Source organism: Panthera onca, chromosome C1, assembly GCF_046562875.1.
Source record: "Panthera onca isolate mPanOnc1 chromosome C1, mPanOnc1 haplotype 2, whole genome shotgun sequence".
NCBI lineage: Eukaryota > Metazoa > Chordata > Mammalia > Carnivora > Felidae > Panthera > Panthera onca.
Genome location: NC_138346.1, coordinates 3,661,849 through 3,682,126, shown reverse-complemented (window position 1 = coordinate 3,682,126; position 20,278 = coordinate 3,661,849). Strand labels below are relative to the sequence as shown.

Below are 20,278 nucleotides of genomic sequence, written 5' to 3'. Positions count from 1 at the left end.
ATACCCCAATACAGGGATAAGGCTGTCCCTAACTGTGTGAGCCTCGTGCTGGCAGACGGGGATGGGGGCGATATGGCCGTCATTAAGCCGCACCGACGGGGGGACGGGGCCGTGTGTAGGGACAATGACAAAGAACGGAGGTGCCCCGCGGGCCCCACCTTCACCAGAAGGAGGCATCGGGACTGCGGCTGGAGCATGGCCGTCCCCGACGGAGGGCTGATAACCATTAATAAGAAACTTGCCAACAGGGATTGAAAACCTAAATGCTTTCAAATTAGAATATACCTCCCTGTATTTCCGAGCCTTAAGTTTTCAGATACTTTCCGTCCACTCACCCCCTTTGATGAGAGGCCAGTGCCACTGACCCAGCTTCAGAGCTGGGGAGACAGAGGTAGACAAGTTGTGTAAAAACCCCCAAGGGGATTGACTACATGTTCATGTGTCTTGTGTACACTCTGTGTGTGCACGCTCGTGTGTCTTATGTGCGCACTCGTGTGTCTGTGCGTGTGCACACGCTCGTGTGTCTTGTGTGCACACTGATGTGTCTGTGTGTGCGTGCTTGTGTGTCTTGTGTGCAGTCTGTGTGTGCACGCTCGTGTCTTATGTGCGCACTCGTGTGTCTGTGCGTGTGCACACGCTCGTGTGTCTTGTGTGCACACTGATGTATCTGCGTGTGCATGCTTGTGTGTCTTGTGTGCACGCCGGCATGTCTGTGCGTGTGTACACGCTCGTGTGTCTTGTGTGCACGCTCATGTGTGTGCATATGTGTGTGCTTGTGTGTGCATGTGTGTGCTCATATGTGTGCACGCTCGTGTGTCTGTGCGTGCTCATATGTCTATGCATGTGTGTGTGCTCGTGTGCCTGTGTGTGTGCACACTAGTGTGTCTGCACGTGTGCCGCGCGTGTGTGTGCATGTTCATGTGTCTATGTGTGTGCGTGCTCGCGTGTGCACGCTTGTGTGTCTGTGCACGTGTGCGCTCATATGCCTGTGTGTGCACACTTGTATGTCTGTGCTTGTGTGCACGCTCGTGTGTCTTAGGTGCACACTCTTGTGTCTGTGTGTATGCACACTGGCATGCCTGTGCGTGTGCACACGCTCATGTGTCTTGTGTGCATGCTCCTGTGTGTGCATATGTGCGTGCTTGTGTGTCTGTGTATGTGTGTGCTCGTATGTCTGCACGCTCGTGTGTCTGTGCATGCTCATATGTCTGCATGTGTGTGTGCTCATGTGCCTGTGTGTGCACACTAGCGTGTCTGTGCACGTGTGCCACGCGTGTGTGTGCATGTTCATGTGTCTACGTGTGTGCATGCTGGTGTGTGCACGCTTGTGTCTGTGCATGATCATACGTCTGTGTCTGTGCGCGCGCTCATGTGTGTTGTGTGTGTGTACCCTCGTGTGTCTGCATGAGTGCACTCCTCTGCACGTCTGCGCACGCTCATGCATCTGTGCGTGTGTACGTGCTCATATGTCTGTGCACGTGTGCCCACGCTTGTGTGCCTGTGTGCGCTCTCGTGTGTGTGCACGTGTGTGCATGCCTGTGCGCACATGTCTGTGTGTACACCCAGCTGTGCGCAGCCACGCCTACACGTATTTGTGCTTCGCAGAAACCCGTGATGACCCAGCGGCCCTGAAGGGGGGTTGTCAGAAGAGGACGGAGCGACCCCGGGGCCCCCGCTTTCCCTCCACCTCAGCCGTCACGTTCCTCCGCCTGCCGTGCACTTTGTGCTGCGCTCAGTCCAGCGGAGAGACGCGACGGAACAGCGTCCATAATGGAACCCCGCCTGCGAGGGGACTGCCGTCGTCAGAGCTTCAGCTATTCGCCCACGTTCCCTGACGCCCTCCGACACCACCCCTGCCGGCCTGCTCTGATCCGTGAGAAACATCTAAGCTGACACTCTTTCCTTTAGGACCGCGTTCAACTTTTTGAAGGACACAAAGTAGAACGTTCTCAGTGTCATCTTTCAGCCCTTTCCCTGCTGGCTGGGACAGTAAAGGGCTGGCTCCGCGTAGCACCTGCTATGTGTGTGCCCCACACCGTACCGGAGCACGAGCAGGTGTGTGTGTGTGCGTGTGTGTGCGCGCGTGCGCAGTCAGACAAGGAAATTGGGCGTCAGGGCAAGTGACTGAACTCATGGCCAGCTGACAGAGAGGGATTGATCCCCGCCCCCCGCCCCTACACCTATTCTGCAAGTTCGTCTGTGGCTCACAGACCAGGAGAAATTCCACTGGGGTCAAGGGCAGAGCAAGCACGTGGTAGCTGGTGAGCATCTGATCATGTCCAAGCGCAGGTACAGAGGACCTGCTGGAGAGGTGGACGCTGGGGCTCTAGACAGGCAGGACGGCGGGTTCCAGCCGGCACTGCCACTCCTGCGCTGGCATCCAGTGGGACAGGGGAGCAGGACCGCTTAGTGATGCCTGCTGCCCACCTGTCGTCAGTCTTGTAGGTGAGCTCTGAGTGCTCCTCCACCAGGACAGCCTGGGATTCGGGCTTACTTCTGGGCATCTGTGTGGCTTATCCAGCTTTCAGGGGAGCCCACTGGGACCCTCGGGGCTGCCTTGGAACATAGTAATGGTAATGGCACCCCCCCCCCCCAACTGAGCATCATTACATGCTTCCCAGAGACTCTTTGCTCCTTGGGTTAAATTTAAGCCCATTTCTTTAGGTTTATTTATTTTGTGAGAAAGAGAGAGAACATGAGTTGGGGAGGGGCAGGGAGAGTGAGAGAGAATCCCAAGCAGGCTCCGCGCTGTTATCGCAAGGCCCCACGTGGAGCTCAATCCCACCAACTGTGCGATCGTGACCTGAGCTGACATCCAGAGTTGGACGCTTAACCGACCGGGCCACCCAGGCGCCCCACCTTTAAGCCCATTTTGCAGAAGGGGACACTGAGCCCTGTGTGTGAGGCAGCCTGCCCTGGGAGCTAGAGGCTACCACGTGATGCTTTCTAAAGTGACTTTGGGCCAGCTTGAACTTTTCTCTCTTACGCCGCTCGGGGACGGAAGGGAACGAAAGGCAGGTGGAGAACAGAGGAGAGCGGGCGAGCCTGTCTTCTGACCTGACGGGGGTCAGAGTCCCACCCCCACCCACTGCCGTGCAGATCCTGGACCGCTAGCTCTGCGTTTCCACTGAGCCCAAAGGCGGCGGCCGCAGAGCTCACGCCGTCCCCAGGCCCGCCCGCGGGTTTCAGAAATCAGTTTGAACGACTGGGCTTCAGGTTATGCCGGGGTCTGTACAAAAGACAGACGTGAGGCCCCTTCTCTGGATGGAAGCTGGTGCAAATACGTAGCTCCTAATTCAGTGCTAGAAACGATTAAAAGCTTCCTACAAATGAAAGGAGATCAATGGGGGGGGGGGGGGTACACCTCTCCTTATCCACAAAGTAAATCAAAGTCAACGTGAGTTCCTAGGAGTTAGAAAAGAGATGGTCTGCCGGCCGTGTGTCCCCGAGTGTTCATGTAATAGGGACAACGGGTCCCAGGTACTACTTGTTCCTACCGGAGGGCTTTATTAGCCACGTTCGTTCCCCCACTGCCGACTCGAGCGCCATCAGAGCGAGAGCACGTGCTCATTCACTCATTCACTCAGCGGCACCACAGAGGCCCGGTGACCTGTGCTGACCTGGCGGGCGTCCTCCCAGCCCCCGGCACCGGTCCCTCCACCCCCTCCAAAGCTCCTCTCCAACCCCCATCAAGCCCCACGGCTCTGCGCACCTGTGGGCTGGAAGTGCAGCCAATTCCACACCGGAGACCAGCCACCCCCTCCTCCAGCTTCTCTCAGTCCCCCTTCCGGCCGAACTTGGCCTCACCACCCCCAGCCCCCTGCTGTGCCCAGTAATGTCCACCCCAGCCTTCCGGCAGCTCACTCCAGGGCTTGGGGCTGTCTTTTCTTCTCCTTCACCCCCACATTCTGTCGGGAGAACCTGGCTGTTGGGAATATACCTTTATGCCAAAGACTGCCACTCGGTTCTTTTCCACGACGCCTGGATCTTGTCCCTCGTCTCGTGACAAACCCGTGTGCTTAGTCTACAGCTTGTCCTGTCGTATCCGTGCTGTCTCTGCTCTCGCTTCCGTGGCCGGTGCTCTGTTACTCTACCGAGACCTTCGTTGTGACTTGTGAACGAACTCGCGTCCCCAGGGATCCCCAGCTACTCCACGTGCCGTGCGTGGGGGCAGCCAGGAAGTCAGAAGGATGGCCGTGAACCTCGCTACAGGGATCCCCGTGCCTTCCAAACAAGCCCCAGCCTGGGATCCGCCAGCCCTGTCGGTTTGGGGGTTTGGGGGACCCCTGTCCAAGGCAAGCCGGCCCCGCCTCTTTTCTCCAAAGCTCCTCCTTCCTCAGGTCGCCTGCCCTGCCTCTAGGCCTCGGGCCACAAACCTGGCCACGCCCACCTGCCACCTTATTGTCTGTGTCGCTTTTGTGCTGCAAAAACAGAGTTGAGTGTATATACCATCCGACCCTTCACGGGAAGGACTCACGAGGCCTTCTGGGTCTCCCAAGTCTCCCTCTGCCCTTCTCTCACGAGGACGCTTGCCCTTGGATTTAGGACCCAGCTCGATTATCCAGGGTAATCTCATCTGGAGATCTTTACCCTAAATACATGTGCAAGGACCCGTTTTCCAAATAGGGTCACATCCACAGGTTCTAGGAGTTAGCATAGGAGTCTGGGGAGCCACCATTCAGCCCACTGTAGCTAAATTATTATCACGCTGACAGAGATCAATGGAACACCCCCCCTCCCCCGGCCAGACCCTAAGAGAGAGCACGGGGAAAGCAGAAGGTCACGGCACATGCTCCCGTGAACGGCCTCCTCCCAGCCTCCCAGGGAGCCCTGGGCTCAGGCACACGCTTCACTTCCGAGAGCGACCGGGAGCATGGGCAACAGGCGTCCTCCCCGTCCCGTCCACTGGCTTTGCCACACGCTCCCCCTTGTCCTCTGCACCCCCATCCGCATAGAATCCCCCCCCCCGTGACTGTTCTCACGTCACCCAGCAGCAGGACACTTGGCACTCACTGCCCCACTCAAGGCCAGAGGACCCACTCTGTGCAAGTAAACCTCCTGTCCCACCAGTTCAGGAAAGGGGGACTGGGAGGGGGTAGACGGTGCATTGAGTGCATCGAGTGGCCACGGCCCAGCCTGCCCAGACGTGGTAGGAAAGCTTCAGGAACAATGGCTGTGCATGTGACCTCACCGAGCAGTGACCTGGGGGCTCGGACACAAGCAGGCCCACGCCCGTGGAGTCCACGGCAGCCGGCACAGCACCCGGGAACGGCCACGGAGCCACCAGACTGCCGGTTTCCAGGAGGCTCCCAGGCACGACTGACCGTCCCCCCCAGAGGCAGTGACATGTGGACAGCCTGAGTAGGACCAGCGTTCCCCACGCGGAGAGAGGGGAGGCTCCCTGTGGCTGTCACCACGGTTACAATTTCAAAGTGCCCCCGAACTGCCCACTCCGTGCTGGCCTTTCCAGGGGTAACGCTGTGGCTCACTCCAGACAGAGCCCCGAGGCCGCAGCCCTGCTTGGGGGCAGGGCTTACCTGGGAGTCAAAACGGGCGGCAGAGACGAGAGTCAGCTGTGTCCCCAAGGGCCGACCAAGGGACGCGCTTCCTGCCCCCTCGCAGTGGGACTCTCCCCAGACTGGTGTCGAATCCACAGGGCTCGCTGGGTGCCCACGCCGACAGCTGAGTGCTGGCTCCCCGTGGCAGCAAATAAGAGGTGGTCGTTTTCATATAATAAATTCCATTCTTTGAAAGAGCTTTCCCGAGTCCCTTTCCTAGCAGACGGTCATTCCAGAAGCACCTTTCCTGGAAGCTGATTACGGGGAGGTGGGCGACCAGGGACCCTGGTGTTCAGCTGCTTCCAACCAAGAGCGAGAGGAGTCCGTGGTTTCATGACAACTCCAAGTGGGTATTAGAGTTAGCGTTGAAAACATCTCTCGGGGGGCGCTCAGTCGGTAGAGCATGTGACTCTTGATCTCGGGGCCGTGAGTTCAAGCCCCAAGCTGGGCATGAAGCCTACTTAAATAAAAAAGTAAAATATTTCTCCAGAGTTTTATTCTCCAACAGTCTTCTTTATCAGAGAAAAGAAAAGAAGCATCATGAGGAGCTGAATGTGCAGATCTTGTAGTTTATTTTCTTTTTAATGTTTATTTATTTTTGACAGAGAGAGAGAGAGAGACAGAGCATGGGCTGGGGAGGGGCAGAGAGAGAGGGAGACACAGAACCGGAGCAGGTTCCAGACTCCGAGCTGTCAGCACAGAGCCCGACGCGGGGCTTGAACTCACGGACCTCGAGATCATGACCTGAGCCGAAGTCGGACGCTCGACCGACTGAGCCACCCAGGTGCCCTGGATCCTTCATGGCTTAAAGTGAACTTAGAATAGGCAGCATGAGGCCCTCTGCTCAGATCACCTAGCGCCCAACACATGGCGGTCCAGTCCCAGATAGCCACTTACGCTCAGTTCCTGCCAGATGCCTGGCGAAGGGTATGACCTTCCAGGCGATTGCCCCAGTGCATCGACCCAAGCCACCCCAGGTCAGTGGTCTTCCATGGCAGTGCTCTAGCCAGCAGCGATTTCTGTAAGTCAGTGCTGTGTGGAAGAAGCCGCTTCACCGGGGGCCGGAGACCCACCCCGAAGGCACAAGAGGATCCCTGTGCGCTTGGCTTCTGGTCCCCAGGCACTCCACAGCCTGCACGCGAGCCGGCCGAGTGACTTCTAAGCGTGCTCATGAGGCCTGTGGCACCAAAATTGTTTTTGCACAGAATTATTATTAGAATTATTACTAATAATTATTAGCAGTACAAGCTATCTTTGCGTTTTGTTGGGAAGAAAACAGAAAACGCGGAAAAGCTAAGGAAACAAGAACAGAGAGCATCATCTCTCAACCAGCAACTCTGCTCATTCCTCCAGACGTCCATCCGTATATTTGCTCTCAACTAAAAACTCCTGCAGGTCAGTTTACTGAAGCCCTCTCCGGATGTTGCCCCATGGCTATGGCTAATTTTAGGTGTCAGCTTGGCTAGGCCCTGGAGCCCAGACTTTTGGCCAAACACCAGTCTAGATGTCGCTGTGATGCTTTTTTAGATGTGGTTAACATTTACAATCAGCGGCCTTTGAGTAAAGCAGATTCTCCTCCATAGTGTGGGTGGGCCTCATCCAATCAATTGAAGGCCTTAAGAGAGAAAGACGGTGGTCCCCCGAGAAAGAGAGAATTCTGCCTGAGCGCTGCCTTCCAATTCCAGCTACAACATCGTCTCTTCCCTGGGTCCCCAGCCTGTCATCTTGCCATGTAGATTCCAGACTTGCCAACCCCACAATCGCATTAGTTCCTTAAACTCTCTCTACACACACACACACACACACACACACACACACTTCGTTCCATTTCTCTGGAGAACCCTGACTAAGGCATGGTTCCTACATAAAAGCCACGTTGATATTTCCCACACCGGATACCCAGAACCCAGTTGGATAGGAGTCACATACAAGCAATGGAGAATGTCATTTCCGATGATGATAAGTGCGATGCCAGAGTTCCCAGAGCCACTGTCCCCTCGGGGAGGAAGACACGCCCACCACCGCTCATCTCTCACTAAAACTTGACCTCAGCTCTTGGGAGCGGTGTTTCCCTGACACAGACCTAGGAAACAGCTTTCTAAATTAAAGATGAGTCCTTTAAAATGTTCTCAAGAGGGGCGCCTGGGTGGCTCAGTCAGTTAAGCGCCCGACTTCGGTTCAGGTCATGACCTTGCAGTTCATGAGTTCAAGCCCCGAGTCGAGCTCTGTGCCGACAGCTTGGAGCTCGGAGCCTGCTTCGGATTCTGTGTCTCCCTCTCTCTCTGCCCCTCCCCATTTGTGCTCTGTCTCTCAAAAAAAATAAATAAAATAAAATTTTTTTAAAAATGCAATTGATTGGGGTGCCTGGGTGGCTCAGTCAGTTGAGTGTCTGACTTCGGCTCAGGTCATGATCTTGCATTTGACGAGTTCGAGCCTGGCATCGGGCTCTGTGCTGACAGCTCGGAGCCTGGAGCCTGCTTCGGATTCTGTGTCTCCCTCTCTCTCTGCCCCACCCCTGCTCACCGTCTGACTCTCTCTCATTCTCAAAAATAAAAATAAACATTTAAAAAAATTTTTGTAAAAATAAATAATTTTTAAAAAGTCCTCAAGAATTTGGATTTTCAGAAAACTTCTGCATCAGAAGCAGCTTTGCTAGTGACTGGAGGCCCCACACACACACATACCGTGGTCATTCTGCAGCTAGGACTCTGGTGGCTCCCAGTCCCCACGGCCACCTCCTTGCAATCAGATTGTGCACCATTTTTCCAGGACTCCAGAAGGAGCCCACGTTTAAGAAACACAGGCCAAAACCACAAAGACTAGTGTCTTCTAGAAATAAGTACCAGAAAGAAATATTTCATCAGTCACTCAGACACGCTTACGGACTCCTGCATTCATTTCCTGGGGCTGATGTAACAAAGTACCACAAGCAAGGTGGCTGAGGATGACAGAAACGTGTTCTCTCACAGCTCAGGAGGCCAAAGGCCAAGGTCAAGGTGCCGGCAGGGCCGGGTCCTTCTGGAAGCTCTGAGGGAGGATCCGTGCCATCCTCTGCCCCAGCTTCCGGTGGCCTCCACCTGTCCCTGGCTTGTCTCTGCCTCTGTCTTCACAGCACCTTCTCCTGGTGTCACCGTGTGTCCCTCCTCTTCTCCTAAGGACGCCAGGGACTGGATTTAGTGCTCACCTCACCCCAGCACGACCTCATCTTAACGTGATTCCATCTGCACCTGCAAAGATCTTATTTCCAAGGTCGCATTCTGAGATTCCTGGTTGACGTGAATTTCTGAGGGACACTCTTCAACCCACTGCACCATTATGGTCCAAACACCAAAACCACAAACAGCTACCCACCACCGTGCTCCCTGCTGAGTATGCCCGGGAACCCACCTGGTTGAGGGTAAGAGTTCCAAGAATTCAAAGCCATCAAGTTCACTCCAAGAGAGGGGTCCGCTCATGAGGGTCTCCCCAGTGTGGGGTTCCTTTCATTGCAAGGAGCAGAACCCACTCAAACCAGCCCAGGTGAGACGGCGAGTGTATGAGCCACGCACGGCACTTTCCGTCAGAACAGAGGGACACAAGACCCAGCTTCGGGAAGGGAGGGCAGGGCCAGGGAGGCCCAGGGGCAGCCATGCCCCTATGACGTTTCTGAGGCTTCCCTCTTGACCGTGAACCTCTCGGCAGGCTTTTCAGCCCCAGTTCTGTTTCCCTAGAGCGGTCACAGTCACCTTCCAGACACAAAGTGACGGAGCGAGCAGGGCCATGTCTCTCATGGGTGCTGCCAGCCTAGGGCGGGATCTGCCTCGACTAGCAGGGGAGCAGGTCATTTGATCCCGTGCAAGTGACCCAGCGACCTCGTACACGTGGGATTCATAAATCGGACTGTGGTCTCCCCACCAGGGCCCGAGGGCCTCCCTCGATGGTGGACCATTGGCCCACACCTATAATGAGTAATGTGCCCCCTAGAAATACAGGGGGCAGCTGACTGCGGCCCGGGGGCCCAATCCAGCCAGCAGCCTGGTGTTGTGAAACAGCCCTGCAGGTGCCCAGCCCTAGCTACTCAGGTTCAGTTCACCTGCAGCTACAACACAGACCCCGGCCCACAAAGCCGGATGTGTTCATCGTCAGGCCCATTGCAGAAAAGGTTTGCCGATCCCCAGCAGACAAGAGTGTGTTGGAGAAGCAGGGGGGCCAGGACAGCGGAGGGGTTTGAATTCTCATGTGCAGGGCAGTTAAAGGACAGGATGGGGCATCATCCACAGCCGGCCCAGCAAAGGGCCCCGCGGGGAGGCGCCCTCACACCCGCCCCTCTGCGCTCAAGCCTCCTCCCCTGGGCTGATCCCTGGGTTCCTCCTGCTGCCCAATCCCGTCCCTTCTCTGCCCTCCTCCCCCCCTCCCTGCTCCTCCCCGGTGAGCTCACCCTCTGCCCAGCCGTTAGCTCTGTTCACACCCATGTCCCGCAGTGGCCAAGGCCCCACTGAGGAGCTCAGACGCACAAAGCAACCACACGGCCACACGGCCGTCCCTCAGGATCCACGAACACCTGCCGCCACTGAACTCATTTCCCTGTCCCCAGGGCTCCTGTCTCAGCCCACCGAGCTCTGGAGCCAGGAAGCCCCCAACCCATGACCCCAGCCCCCACCCCCCCACTCTCCCCTCTTATCAGCACCAAGCCCTGCCCTCTCCCTCCCCCAAACAGCCCCAAACTCGTGTCCTTCCTCAAACTCCTTCACAGAACAAAGGAAAGGGGGAAGGGCCCCTCCTCTTTTGTAAGGTTAGCAAAACCTTAGCCTCAAAACAGAACGAAGACCGTGTGAGAAAGGAGAATCGAACACAACAGACAAGAAAAATCCTAAGTAAAGTATTAGCAGCAAATCCAGCTAGTAGGGGTGCCTGGAAACAGCCAGTGGGGAAGCCTGGGAGGCTTGCCGGTTAAGCATCTGAATCGTGGCTCCGGCTCAGGTTGTGATCCCTGGGTCCCTGAGCTGGAGCCCCATGTCCGGCTCCGCACTGACAGCAAGGAGACTGCTGGGGATTCTGTCTCTCTCCTCTCTCTGCCCTTCCCCTGCTCTTTCTCTCTCTCTCTCTCTCTCTCTCTCTCAAAATAAATAAACTTTCAAAACAGTTTTTTAGTACAAACTTGTTTCTTATTTTATAGTGAAAGTTAATACATTTCTTTTATAATCACAGTAAACTTGCTCATTCTAAGCAGTAGTGACGGAGACTGGAAAGCCTGGGAGGAAGCATTCTGTGTGTTACAGAAACGGGACGGCACTGGTTTGCATGTGATGAATGCAGCTGTGAAGACCCCGCAGGTGGGGGACAGACGGGGACTGAGGCCTGGGAAGCGGGGTCAGGCCCCGGCAGCCTCTCCCGTCACCTTTCTGTGACCGCAGTGCTCCCACGCTGCCCCGCCCGTGGCACAGACTTTGCCATCAGCCCAAAGGCCTGTGTGAAGAAGGAAGGCTAATGTGTTTTAAAACCACTCGACCCAAATGAGATTATATAACCCAGGAAGGGACAAATCACGTCGCTGATGAGTTTAAAAAAAAAAAAAATAGAAGAAAGAAAAGAAAAAGCGGAGACTCTGTCCCGATGCCACCCTGGGAGGGAGGGGGATGCGGTTGAGGCGGGGGGCAGCTGGGGGGTGGGCTGCTTCCTCCTCGGGTTATAAAAGGGGGTGAGCTGGCCCTGCCTGGGTCACCGCCGCACGCAGCACGCTCGTGGGGACCCGCGGTGAGTACCCACCCCACCCCCACCCTGTTTCTCTGTGCCCCTTCCTTGTCACTCTCCTCCCTGTAGGGCTGGGGCAGGAGGGTCTCCCTGCAGCCAGGGGTTTGTGTATCTGAGGGGCACCCACCTGCCCAGCTCCGATGCTCCAGCATTGGCCACAGTAGAGACAAAGGGCAGAATTGTCCCTGCGCCCCTGTGGCAATGCAGAGCAGGAAGCCCAGTGGGCTGGAGGCAAGAATCTCCAGGCGGAAGAGAAGCAGGTCCTTGGGGACCAGGGGTCAGGACGCGTCCTACCCCTCCTATGAGGCCAGCCACCGGCCTGGGTCCCGCCCAGAGGAGCGGCAACAGCCCAGCCCGTCCGGATGGGTCTCTACATTACTCTGCTTTCGTGGTGGCACCTCCGTGTCCTCCAATTCCCACCCCGCGTGTGACACCCCAACAGAGAGGTGGGCATTTTAAATCTCTCAGACCAAAAGCGCTTTCCATGGGGCTTGGGCAACCTGGAAAGTCAAGGTTGGCAGAGGGGTCCTCCCTGGAACACACAGGGTGCTCAGGAGCCTTCTGATGCCCCCCCCCAAGTGCCGAGGGTGGGGGCACGTGCGGGAGGAGGGCCAGGTCCCCCGACGATGGCAGGGTGCCAGAGGACTCTTCCACAGCCCGACCACCAGCTGACCTGTGGGGACACGATGGACTAGGTGCCGGGAAGTCCTGGGCTGAGTGAGGGAAAGCAGCCTACGCCGGGGAACCCCCGCCCCTGGCCATGTCCCTGGTAGGCAAACCGTCCCCTGCGCCCAGGGCCTCTGCAGCAACCCTGGCGGCCAGTTCCCCACACCCTGCTGGCCTCTGCCCCACCTGCCTGTGTGCACAGGGTGCACACAGCGGTACAGAGAGCTCCAGTCCCTCCGGCTCCCTGACACAGACAGACAGACAGACCAGGGCCGTTCCCAGACAGCCCACTTCTCTACACCCACGGCATGTACACCTCCCCGGTTCCTTCCGATGACACGGGGGTGGTGCAAACGGGTCTGAGCTCGTCCGAGGCTGACACACGCGTGCTGGCCTCACGTAAGGCTCGCTGCACAGAATGAGGCCCCGGGGAGGGCGACGCGCTTTGCAAAGAGCCCGGTGTGGCCGCCACGTCGGGGCCCGGGCCCGCTCCTGCGCGGCTCACAGCGGCTCACGGCGGAGGGCGGCTGCGCGCGCACCCCACGCTTCACACGTGCACGGGCCTGTGACCGCACGCGCGCGCTCTCGTGTCCTACACAGGCGCGCGGTCCCACGCATGCGCTCGCGCGCACGTACACTCACATGCGCGTGCACACGCCCTCTCGCTCGCGCACGCCGCGCTCGCGTTCTCTAAGGCTCCCACCTCTGTGCCCGCCCGCCCTGCAGGGTGTGTAACGTAACTTTGCTCCTGCCCTGCGCCCAGGTCGTGCCCTCCCGGGTGGGATCCCGCCTCGAGCCGGCCCTGAGCCAGGAGCCGAGGGATGAAGGCTTTGCAGGCCTGGCTGCTGGGCCTGCTGCTGCTGGGACTGGCCCTGCGGGGGGCTGCGAGCCAAACCCACCCGCACTCCATGGAGATCCGCAGTGAGTGCCCGACCCTGGGCATCAGCCTCCTTCACCCGCCCCACCCCTCCACCCCCAGGAACCATGGCTCACCACGAGTGCCCCTGCCCTGGGAGGGGTGCGGCCTGTTGCTCGCCTGGCCTTTCCAGGGAGTGGCCCGGTCACCTGCTTCCCAGCGCCCCTGCCGCCGCGCGCAGCACACAGTTGAGGGGCTCATTGGCTTTCCCCGCCCCTGGCACGAGACCCTGGGGGGAGGGGGGCGGGGGAGGAAGGGGTGGCTGCGTAGCTTGAGTTCCCATTTCCCAAAGCTGCCCACTACCCAGAAGTGACCTGGCCTGCCACCTGCGGGGACAGACGGCACGCACGTGTCAGGGGACGCCCCGCGGACGCCCGCACACAAGCTCTCGCTCTCTCCTTCCCAGACCCTGACATCGATCCCGCCTGGTACGCGGGCCGCAGGATCAGGCCCGTGGGCCGCTTCGGCCGGAGGACAGCAGCCCCCCCGGGATGTCGTGAACCGGCCAGGCTGCTCCCCCCTGAAAGGAGGCGCTGAGCCCTCTGGGGATGGGGGACAGCCCGGCGCAGGAAGACATGATTCCAGGAGCCTCCCCCCACCCCCCTCCACGGCTCCTTTCCCTTCAATCCTAATAAAAGCAGCTGGCCTTGTTTAGTTGCATCTTTGTGGTGGCAAACTGGAAGCTGTCTTCCCTCGAGGGACAGTAGCCTAGAAGGATGCTCAGAGTCCAGCAGCCCAGAGGCTCCGTGACTCGCCTGAGGGCACCCAGCACTGGGTAGGGGAGCTGGGACCTTCCGGGGTCACCTGCGGCCCATAGCGCCCTCCACCGAGCGGCTCTGAGTGGCTGTCCAGGCTGCACACTGGGGCGGGCAGCACAGCCCCTCCCCCTGACCCGTCCTCTCTGAGCCCAGTCGCTTTCACCTCCCTCGTTTGCTTGCACTCAGAGGAGAAAGACAAGTGTGAGCTGCTTGTTTCTAACCACCAGCGGGAGACTCGAACCTAAATGAACTGCGCCGCGTCCCTTTGCTGCCCGTCCCAAATCGCGCCAAGATGTCCCTACGTCCTGCCTCAGAGGAGTTTGCCTCGGTGCCAGGGCCACACCCCCACGAACTGGGCACCTGAGCCCAGCCCTTAACTCTGAGCCTCAGTGTCCCCATCTGAACACCCCCGGACAGGAACACCCACCTCACTCCACAGCTCAGGCAGTCACAGCACCTGCTTACAGGCCAACACGGTGTGGGTGTTCGGTGTAAACCCCTTCCCCAAGGCCCACCCCACCCCGGCGTGCAGGGAGGAGGGTGGTGGGGACGGGCTTAACGGGCAGCCACTTCCAAACCCAGAGCACGCGGGCCGCTGTCTGCACCCTGCTTTCAGGGTCTCGGGAGCCCACCTTGACTGCCAGATTTCCGTCCGTCCACACCCAGGAGGCCGCAGAGCAGGCCCACAGGCCCCCAGACCCCAGCCGTCCCTGCTCCGGTTCGAGGGAGGCGGGTCCGGGGCTCACCAGACACAGGGAGGAGGCAGGGCCAGGACCGCTCCCCGGGACAGACAGGTGCTGGACCAGGCCTGGGACGGGGCGCAGTCAGGAAAGCAGGTCCCAGCAGATGCTCAGAAACTGACACACGAACAGATGAAGTGCGATCGATCCACACAGCGCGTTAGGACTCAGCCATAAAAAGGACCGGGGTTCTGCCGATGCCACAGCTCGGGTCCTCGAAAATGAGACGCCAAGTGGAAGGCACGAAAGTCCACGTAGCGGATGATCAGATTTCTATGAAATGTGCGGAAGGGAGACAGAGAGCAGACTGCCGGTTGCCAGGGTAACTGCTTGACAGAGATGAAAACGTCTTGGAGCTGGACCGAGGGCCTGCTTGCAGACCCTGTAAATGTGCTCACGCCGCTAAATTACACCCTTTAAAAAAAAAAAAAGAGTTCGCACGGAAACACAGCGGTGTGGCGATGGGCTCCGGACTGCGGTGCTCCGGTAGGGCAGCCCCGGGCCACTAACACACCTTCTGTGCCCAGAGGGATGGAGAGGTGGGAGATGATGCTTCCTGCAACTTTTTATGAAAGTTTTTAAACACACAGGAAAGTCCAAAAAGTAATCTAAGGAGCATCCCACACACCCTCTCTTAGAATCAACAATTTTTATTTTATGTATTTGCTTTCTCTTCCCCTCTCTCTCTCTCTCTCCCCGCCCACCATCTGGAAGTAAGTTGTAAACATTGTGACATTTCCCCTGGATATTTCAGCACCTTGCTCCTCAAAATGAGGACAGTATCCTGCATAACCACAAAACGACCGTGCCTAAAACACTTTCTAATAACTCCATAATATCACCTGGTTTTCAGTCCATAGTCAAAAATCCCCAAGTATGGCCAGAAAGTCTTGCTGTCCTTTTTTCTTTCTTTTTGTTGAAAGCAGGCTGCGATCTAAATTCACTGTCATAGTCAGGTATTGCTTGTTAGCCCCTGACCTTCTTATTTTGTCTTGACACGGAGTCTCTCAAGAGCCCCGATGCGTCATCCTGTAGAATGATCTGGTTTGTTGAGGTGTGTTCCCTGTTCTGTCCCTGAATTTCCTGTGGTGTGAGAGGCAGATCGAGCGCCTCAGCTGGATTCAGTCACTTGCTGTGGGCACCGGCACTGTGTCCCTCCTCCTGCTGTGTCCCTCCGTGTGACCCTGGCCTAGAGGCGGGGATCTCCACCGTAAGGGGTCTCCCCCCTGCTCACCGTGTGCCTGACATACCAGCCCTGTGTGCCCAGCACCCCCCTCCAGCCCCCACCAGTGATTTATACACCCACTGAACATCCCTGCTGGGAAGCAAATGACCTCACCGGTGGGTCACACAATGGAGATTCTCCAATTCCTTCCACATTTATTAGCTGGGTTCTTCTAAAGGAGGTCTCTCTCTCTCTCTCTCTTTTTGTTCAACACTTTACAAATAATATTAGATGGTTAAATTGTCTCAGTTTGGCCCAGTGGGAACCCCAAGAAAGGAATAATTTTTAAAGAAAGAAGAAGTCCCTGAGTCGACCCTTCTGGGCTGTTAAAAGACAAAATTCAAACATTTAAAGACCTAATTGGCTTTATTAAGCAACCCCTGAATCGGGCAGCATTCAGTCCAGCCAGTAGACATGCTCTGCCCAGGTGCAGAAAAGGAAAGATTTTAAGGACAGAGAGAAGGTTCTTTTTTTTTTTTTTTTTAAGGGATTTATTAGCATTGTTTAGGCAAGGTCGCCCTCCTAAGGGGGAAGGGGTCTTGCAGAGGATGGCCTCCAGGAAATTCCAATTTGGCAGGTTAAAGGTTACATTCCAGAGGGAGTGGAAACCGCGGTTGGGTTAAGTATTAACAGGGCCTTCAGTGGTTCCATTATGGCTTTGTGGTTGTCTTGTTAACAGGGCCTGGGAAACTCTTCCAGTGGGGTTGGAGGAGACGCATCCCGAGGAAACAGAAGACAGGGAAAGGGTACCTTCAGGGGCAGGACAGCAGGGCCCCTCCTGGAGGCCACTTACCAACCCTCTGAGTCTCCTGCCTCCATCACCGAAGGCGTGCACACATACGGGCTCCAGAGAGGAACCAGGTCCAAACTCAGGCTAAGTGGGGCGGGAGCAGCTTCCCAGGCTGCAGGCAGGACAGTGGGCTCACAGGCTGGCATCCCTCAGTGATGGGGTTTGAGAGCGGTAGGGGTCCGGAGCTGACGGCCAAGAAAGAATTCTTGAGACATCTTTGGTGCGAAAGGGACAGGACCCGTGGGCAGAAAGAGCTGCCTTGGGGTTGTGGCAGGTCACTGATTATACACCTTCAGCTTGGGAGGGGGTTAGGGACAGCGCAAGTCTCTAAGGTATTTTGGAAGCAAGGTGTCCAGGACCTTGAGGGGCTGGCTGTTGCCAGGGAAACGTCATCTATTGCCGTTGAGTACAAACTGTCAGGAGACCCTTCAGATGGATATCAAGGGCCAGAAGCTTGGAGGATGATTGCCACATATATCTCGGGAGGTAGACATAAAGGAAGTTTCTAAAGGAATTTTTATATATTAATATAGACTCACGGGATCCTGGGGGCGGGGACGGGGCGGGTAAGGATAACGTTAAGCTAAATTTGCCTTTTGCCCATAGCAAAGTGTCATCGTCCGGGCAAAGCCCCCAGAGGAAGGTCACTGCCTGTCTCAAGGACTTGTCAGTGGGCTGTAGGCAGTAAGGAAATTCAACTTGTCATTTGCCTTTGTTCCCACATCGTCAGGACCAGAGGCCATCGCACGAGGGAACTGGTATTCCTGGGACTCCGCCGGGAATGCCTGCCGACCCCATGGGTGCATCTCCCTGCATACATTGCCCCCCACCCCAGTCTCAGGTTCCAGGATGGGGCCGAGATCAGGTGGGCGGAGCACAGATATAGCGCCCTTCCACCCGTCATTGTGGTGGAAGCTGGTTTTGGAACGCCTGTCTTTCCTTTAGATCTCAGGGGAAAACCCATCTCTATCCTCTTGCCGGGCACACGTTTATTGAGCGCCTGGAGGGTGTCAGATGTTGTACCAGGCACCGAGCGCCCCATAGGAAAAGGACGGCTAGAACCTCTGCCCTCGGGCGGTTCTCCAGCTGGCCAGAATATTAGGTTCACCTGGGAGGCTCAAATCTCCCGGGAACCAGGGCCCAAGCTGCACCACAGACCGATTTAACCAGAGCCTGGGGGGGACAAGGGCTGCTGCTTGCGGAGGCTCCCAGGTCATTCCATAGCAGGGTCGAGCCACCCGCCTAGTGGGGCAGAGGAGAGGGAAAGGTGCAGTCACATCCTGGGTGATGGGGAGCTGAGCTCCAGGACCCCAGTGCACCGCATCCAGCCTAGGACGCCATGGAAGGATGCCTGGTGGAAAGAAGTCCAAGGATACGTTTTAATAATAAATTCTAGCACAGTGATACTCACTAGACAAAACAGGAGGGAATAGGTATAGATACACGGGTATCCTACAAATATCTCCTTCATTTTGCCACTTCCCATCGCATCAATCAACTCATGAGAAATGTCTCTGAAAGCCTGGCATTTAGCAGCGAATACCCAGACCCTGTGCCCTCGAGCAGCGGGGTCTGCCTTAAGCGATGCTGGAATGCCATCTAGTGGCCAGGGGTGACCTCGGCCTCCTGCGGCCTCCAAGGGGGATCTGGTCAGGTTGGCACAGGGGTCCCCAGCCCTGCTACAGCAGGGAAGATGGGGGGAGCAGAGTGGGAAGGGGACCCCAGGGACTGGCACCCCAGGGACTCACACTTTATATGTTTCATCTACGGGGGAATAAGCATGAGAAACCGGGCAACTTGACCACAGACACTGTCACGGATGAAATTATTCAAGAAAAAAAAATAACGTGAGTGGAAATCAAGGAAGCAGGCCCTCTCCAAGGCTATTATTTTCTGTATTTGCCTTGTAGCTTTTCTCAAAGATCATGACAAGGGAAGCCTTGTGAAATCTGCTTTAGTCTAGAAAGATCCATGAGAAGCTCTTGGAGAATGTACATCAGGAAGGCCTGAATCCGTGGGACACCTGGGCTGTCCCCACCTCCCCAGAACAGACGCTGGGTCTGCCTGGGCCCAGCTCCTTCCAGTTACGATCACGAGGTTGGAATGCAGGGGGTCCCAGGGCCTGCTGGATGAGGGCGGGACCAGCCGCCAGAACCTAGAAGGGATCCTCGTGGGGAGCCCTGACCCTTGGCAGGATACTGCCAGGCTGAGGCGACCTCATGTGGACGGGTCCCAGCCAGTGCCTGGCTCCGTGTCCTGGTCAGTCTGCTGCCGGGGTTCCTCATGCGCTGGGCCCCCACAGAGGTCCGGCCCTGGGGCTGGGAGGACGTCCCCACGCAGGTGGATGAGAGCAATTCCAGAGGAGCCCCTAGAAATGCTGCCACACCCTTTGTAGATGTCACGAATTCAGAGTCAGCGTGACCTTGGTCCTGCTGTTGACCCTCATAGTCGATACAGCAAGGCCACCCTTTCCAGGGGGACAACAGTGTTAAAATTTCAGACTAGCTAATCACAGTCCCAGGGACAAGGATGAAACCAACACCACCCCTCCCCCCCACAGTAAAATAGCCACCTTGACATCAGGGTTGAGCTCCCAGAAGGGCCATCGGGGCCTCCCCCTGAAGGCGGGCAGTAAGGAGGGGAACACGTGATGTGTCACCACCGGAGAGGTGTCCTGGGCCTCCTCCGTCACAGCCTGTGCGTGGGCCCGCCTCCTCATTCACGCACCACCTCCTGTCCACGTGCCATGACAAACCCCAACTTGCAAACTCTCTAACCGCCAGGTTATAGAACGTGGTTCCATGTTTGAAGACATATAAGCTGCAAAACTTACACCACAGGCCAAGAGTCAGGCTCACAGGGCACAAGCATCACCTGGTGAAACTCAGAGCTGGGAGAAGAGAGGGGGAGGGCCTGGGGCCCCAACCCCACCCTTGGGTTCTGTCCCTCCCTGGGCCACGGCCCTGAGAGGCAGGACGCGGACGCAGCCCCATAGTCCACACCCCATCTCCTCCCAGCACCGCCACCCCTGTCCGGGCCTGCCCCCTCCTCAGCTCCCCAAACCAGGCGGGCCCAGCCCTGGACAGCGCCCCATCCAGCCCAGGGTTTCCAGTCCTTGTCCCCTGGCCTGCTTCACCCTATGCTGGGTAGCGAGGCAGCTGAGGGGACGAGAATTCAGGCAGGGGCGGGTGCACCTGTCCCAGGGAGTCTGGAATCACCGTCTGCTGAGGCAGAGCTGACACCCCCCCACCCTGTCAACACAGGGCCTAAAATTTTAAAGAGAAAAGAGTTTTATTGGAGCCCGAGTGAGGACATCTGCCCGGGACACACGATCCTCACAAGGAAGAGCAGAGTCGTATACGCCTTTTACATAAAGAATTAGGAGTCATCACGGCAAAGAACATTCCAGAAAGTTACAGATTTTTATCTTATGTCTTTAGTATGTGCGAGGCTGTATGACTTTCATCTTACGGGAACCAGGGAGGTGTTTTTTCTTTTTCTCATCTTTATGTTTGGAAAGCTCCTTGTTGGTTTTTTGGGTTTTTTTGTTTTTTTTAACGAAGCGGATGTACAAAGTGTGCTGGGGGCAGAAACGGAGCGACTGCTTTGAAAAGTTTTCGTCCCTTGGTAAATGTTAAAGTCCAGCTTCCCCGTGCCAAGGCCCACAAACCCTAAAAGGGGACAATTTCCCTCATCACGCCTGGGAGCCCGTTGTCACCGGCTCCTCTCCTGAATGATTCCCGCCGGCTTTGAGAAGTGGTAAGTCTCAAGGATGTCAGCTTCCAGAACCTCTAGGACTCGGCAACAAGCCCGCTTCAGGGGGAATCAGAGTACGTGGCCGTGGCAGTGGCTCACCCCAAGGGGCAGCCGGAGCCGGGGCCTGGGGGCATCCTCC

General features: G+C 56.9%; 2 protein-coding genes across 3 annotated transcripts in view; both read left to right on the top strand.

Annotated features, from left to right (window-relative positions):
* The window catches only part of MLPH (melanophilin), a 45,681-nt gene extending 39,926 nt beyond the window's left edge, over positions 1-5,755 (top strand). For both annotated transcript variants that reach the window (XM_060625872.3, XM_060625871.3), the window contains one exon: positions 1,606-5,755. In XM_060625872.3, the coding sequence (XP_060481855.3) occupies positions 1,606-1,632 (27 nt within the window). In that variant the 3' untranslated portion in view covers positions 1,633-5,755. The remainder of the gene's footprint in view (positions 1-1,605) is intronic.
* A 6,843-nt stretch (positions 5,756-12,598) lies between these two features.
* Positions 12,599-13,530, top strand: PRLH (prolactin releasing hormone). The gene is made up of 2 exons (XM_060625892.2): positions 12,599-12,875; positions 13,277-13,530. The coding sequence occupies exons 1-2, from the start codon at positions 12,776-12,778 to the stop codon at positions 13,405-13,407; spliced, it is 231 nt and encodes a 76-aa protein (XP_060481875.1). The 5' UTR covers positions 12,599-12,775; the 3' UTR covers positions 13,408-13,530.
* The last annotated feature ends 6,748 nt before the right edge of the window (positions 13,531-20,278 follow it).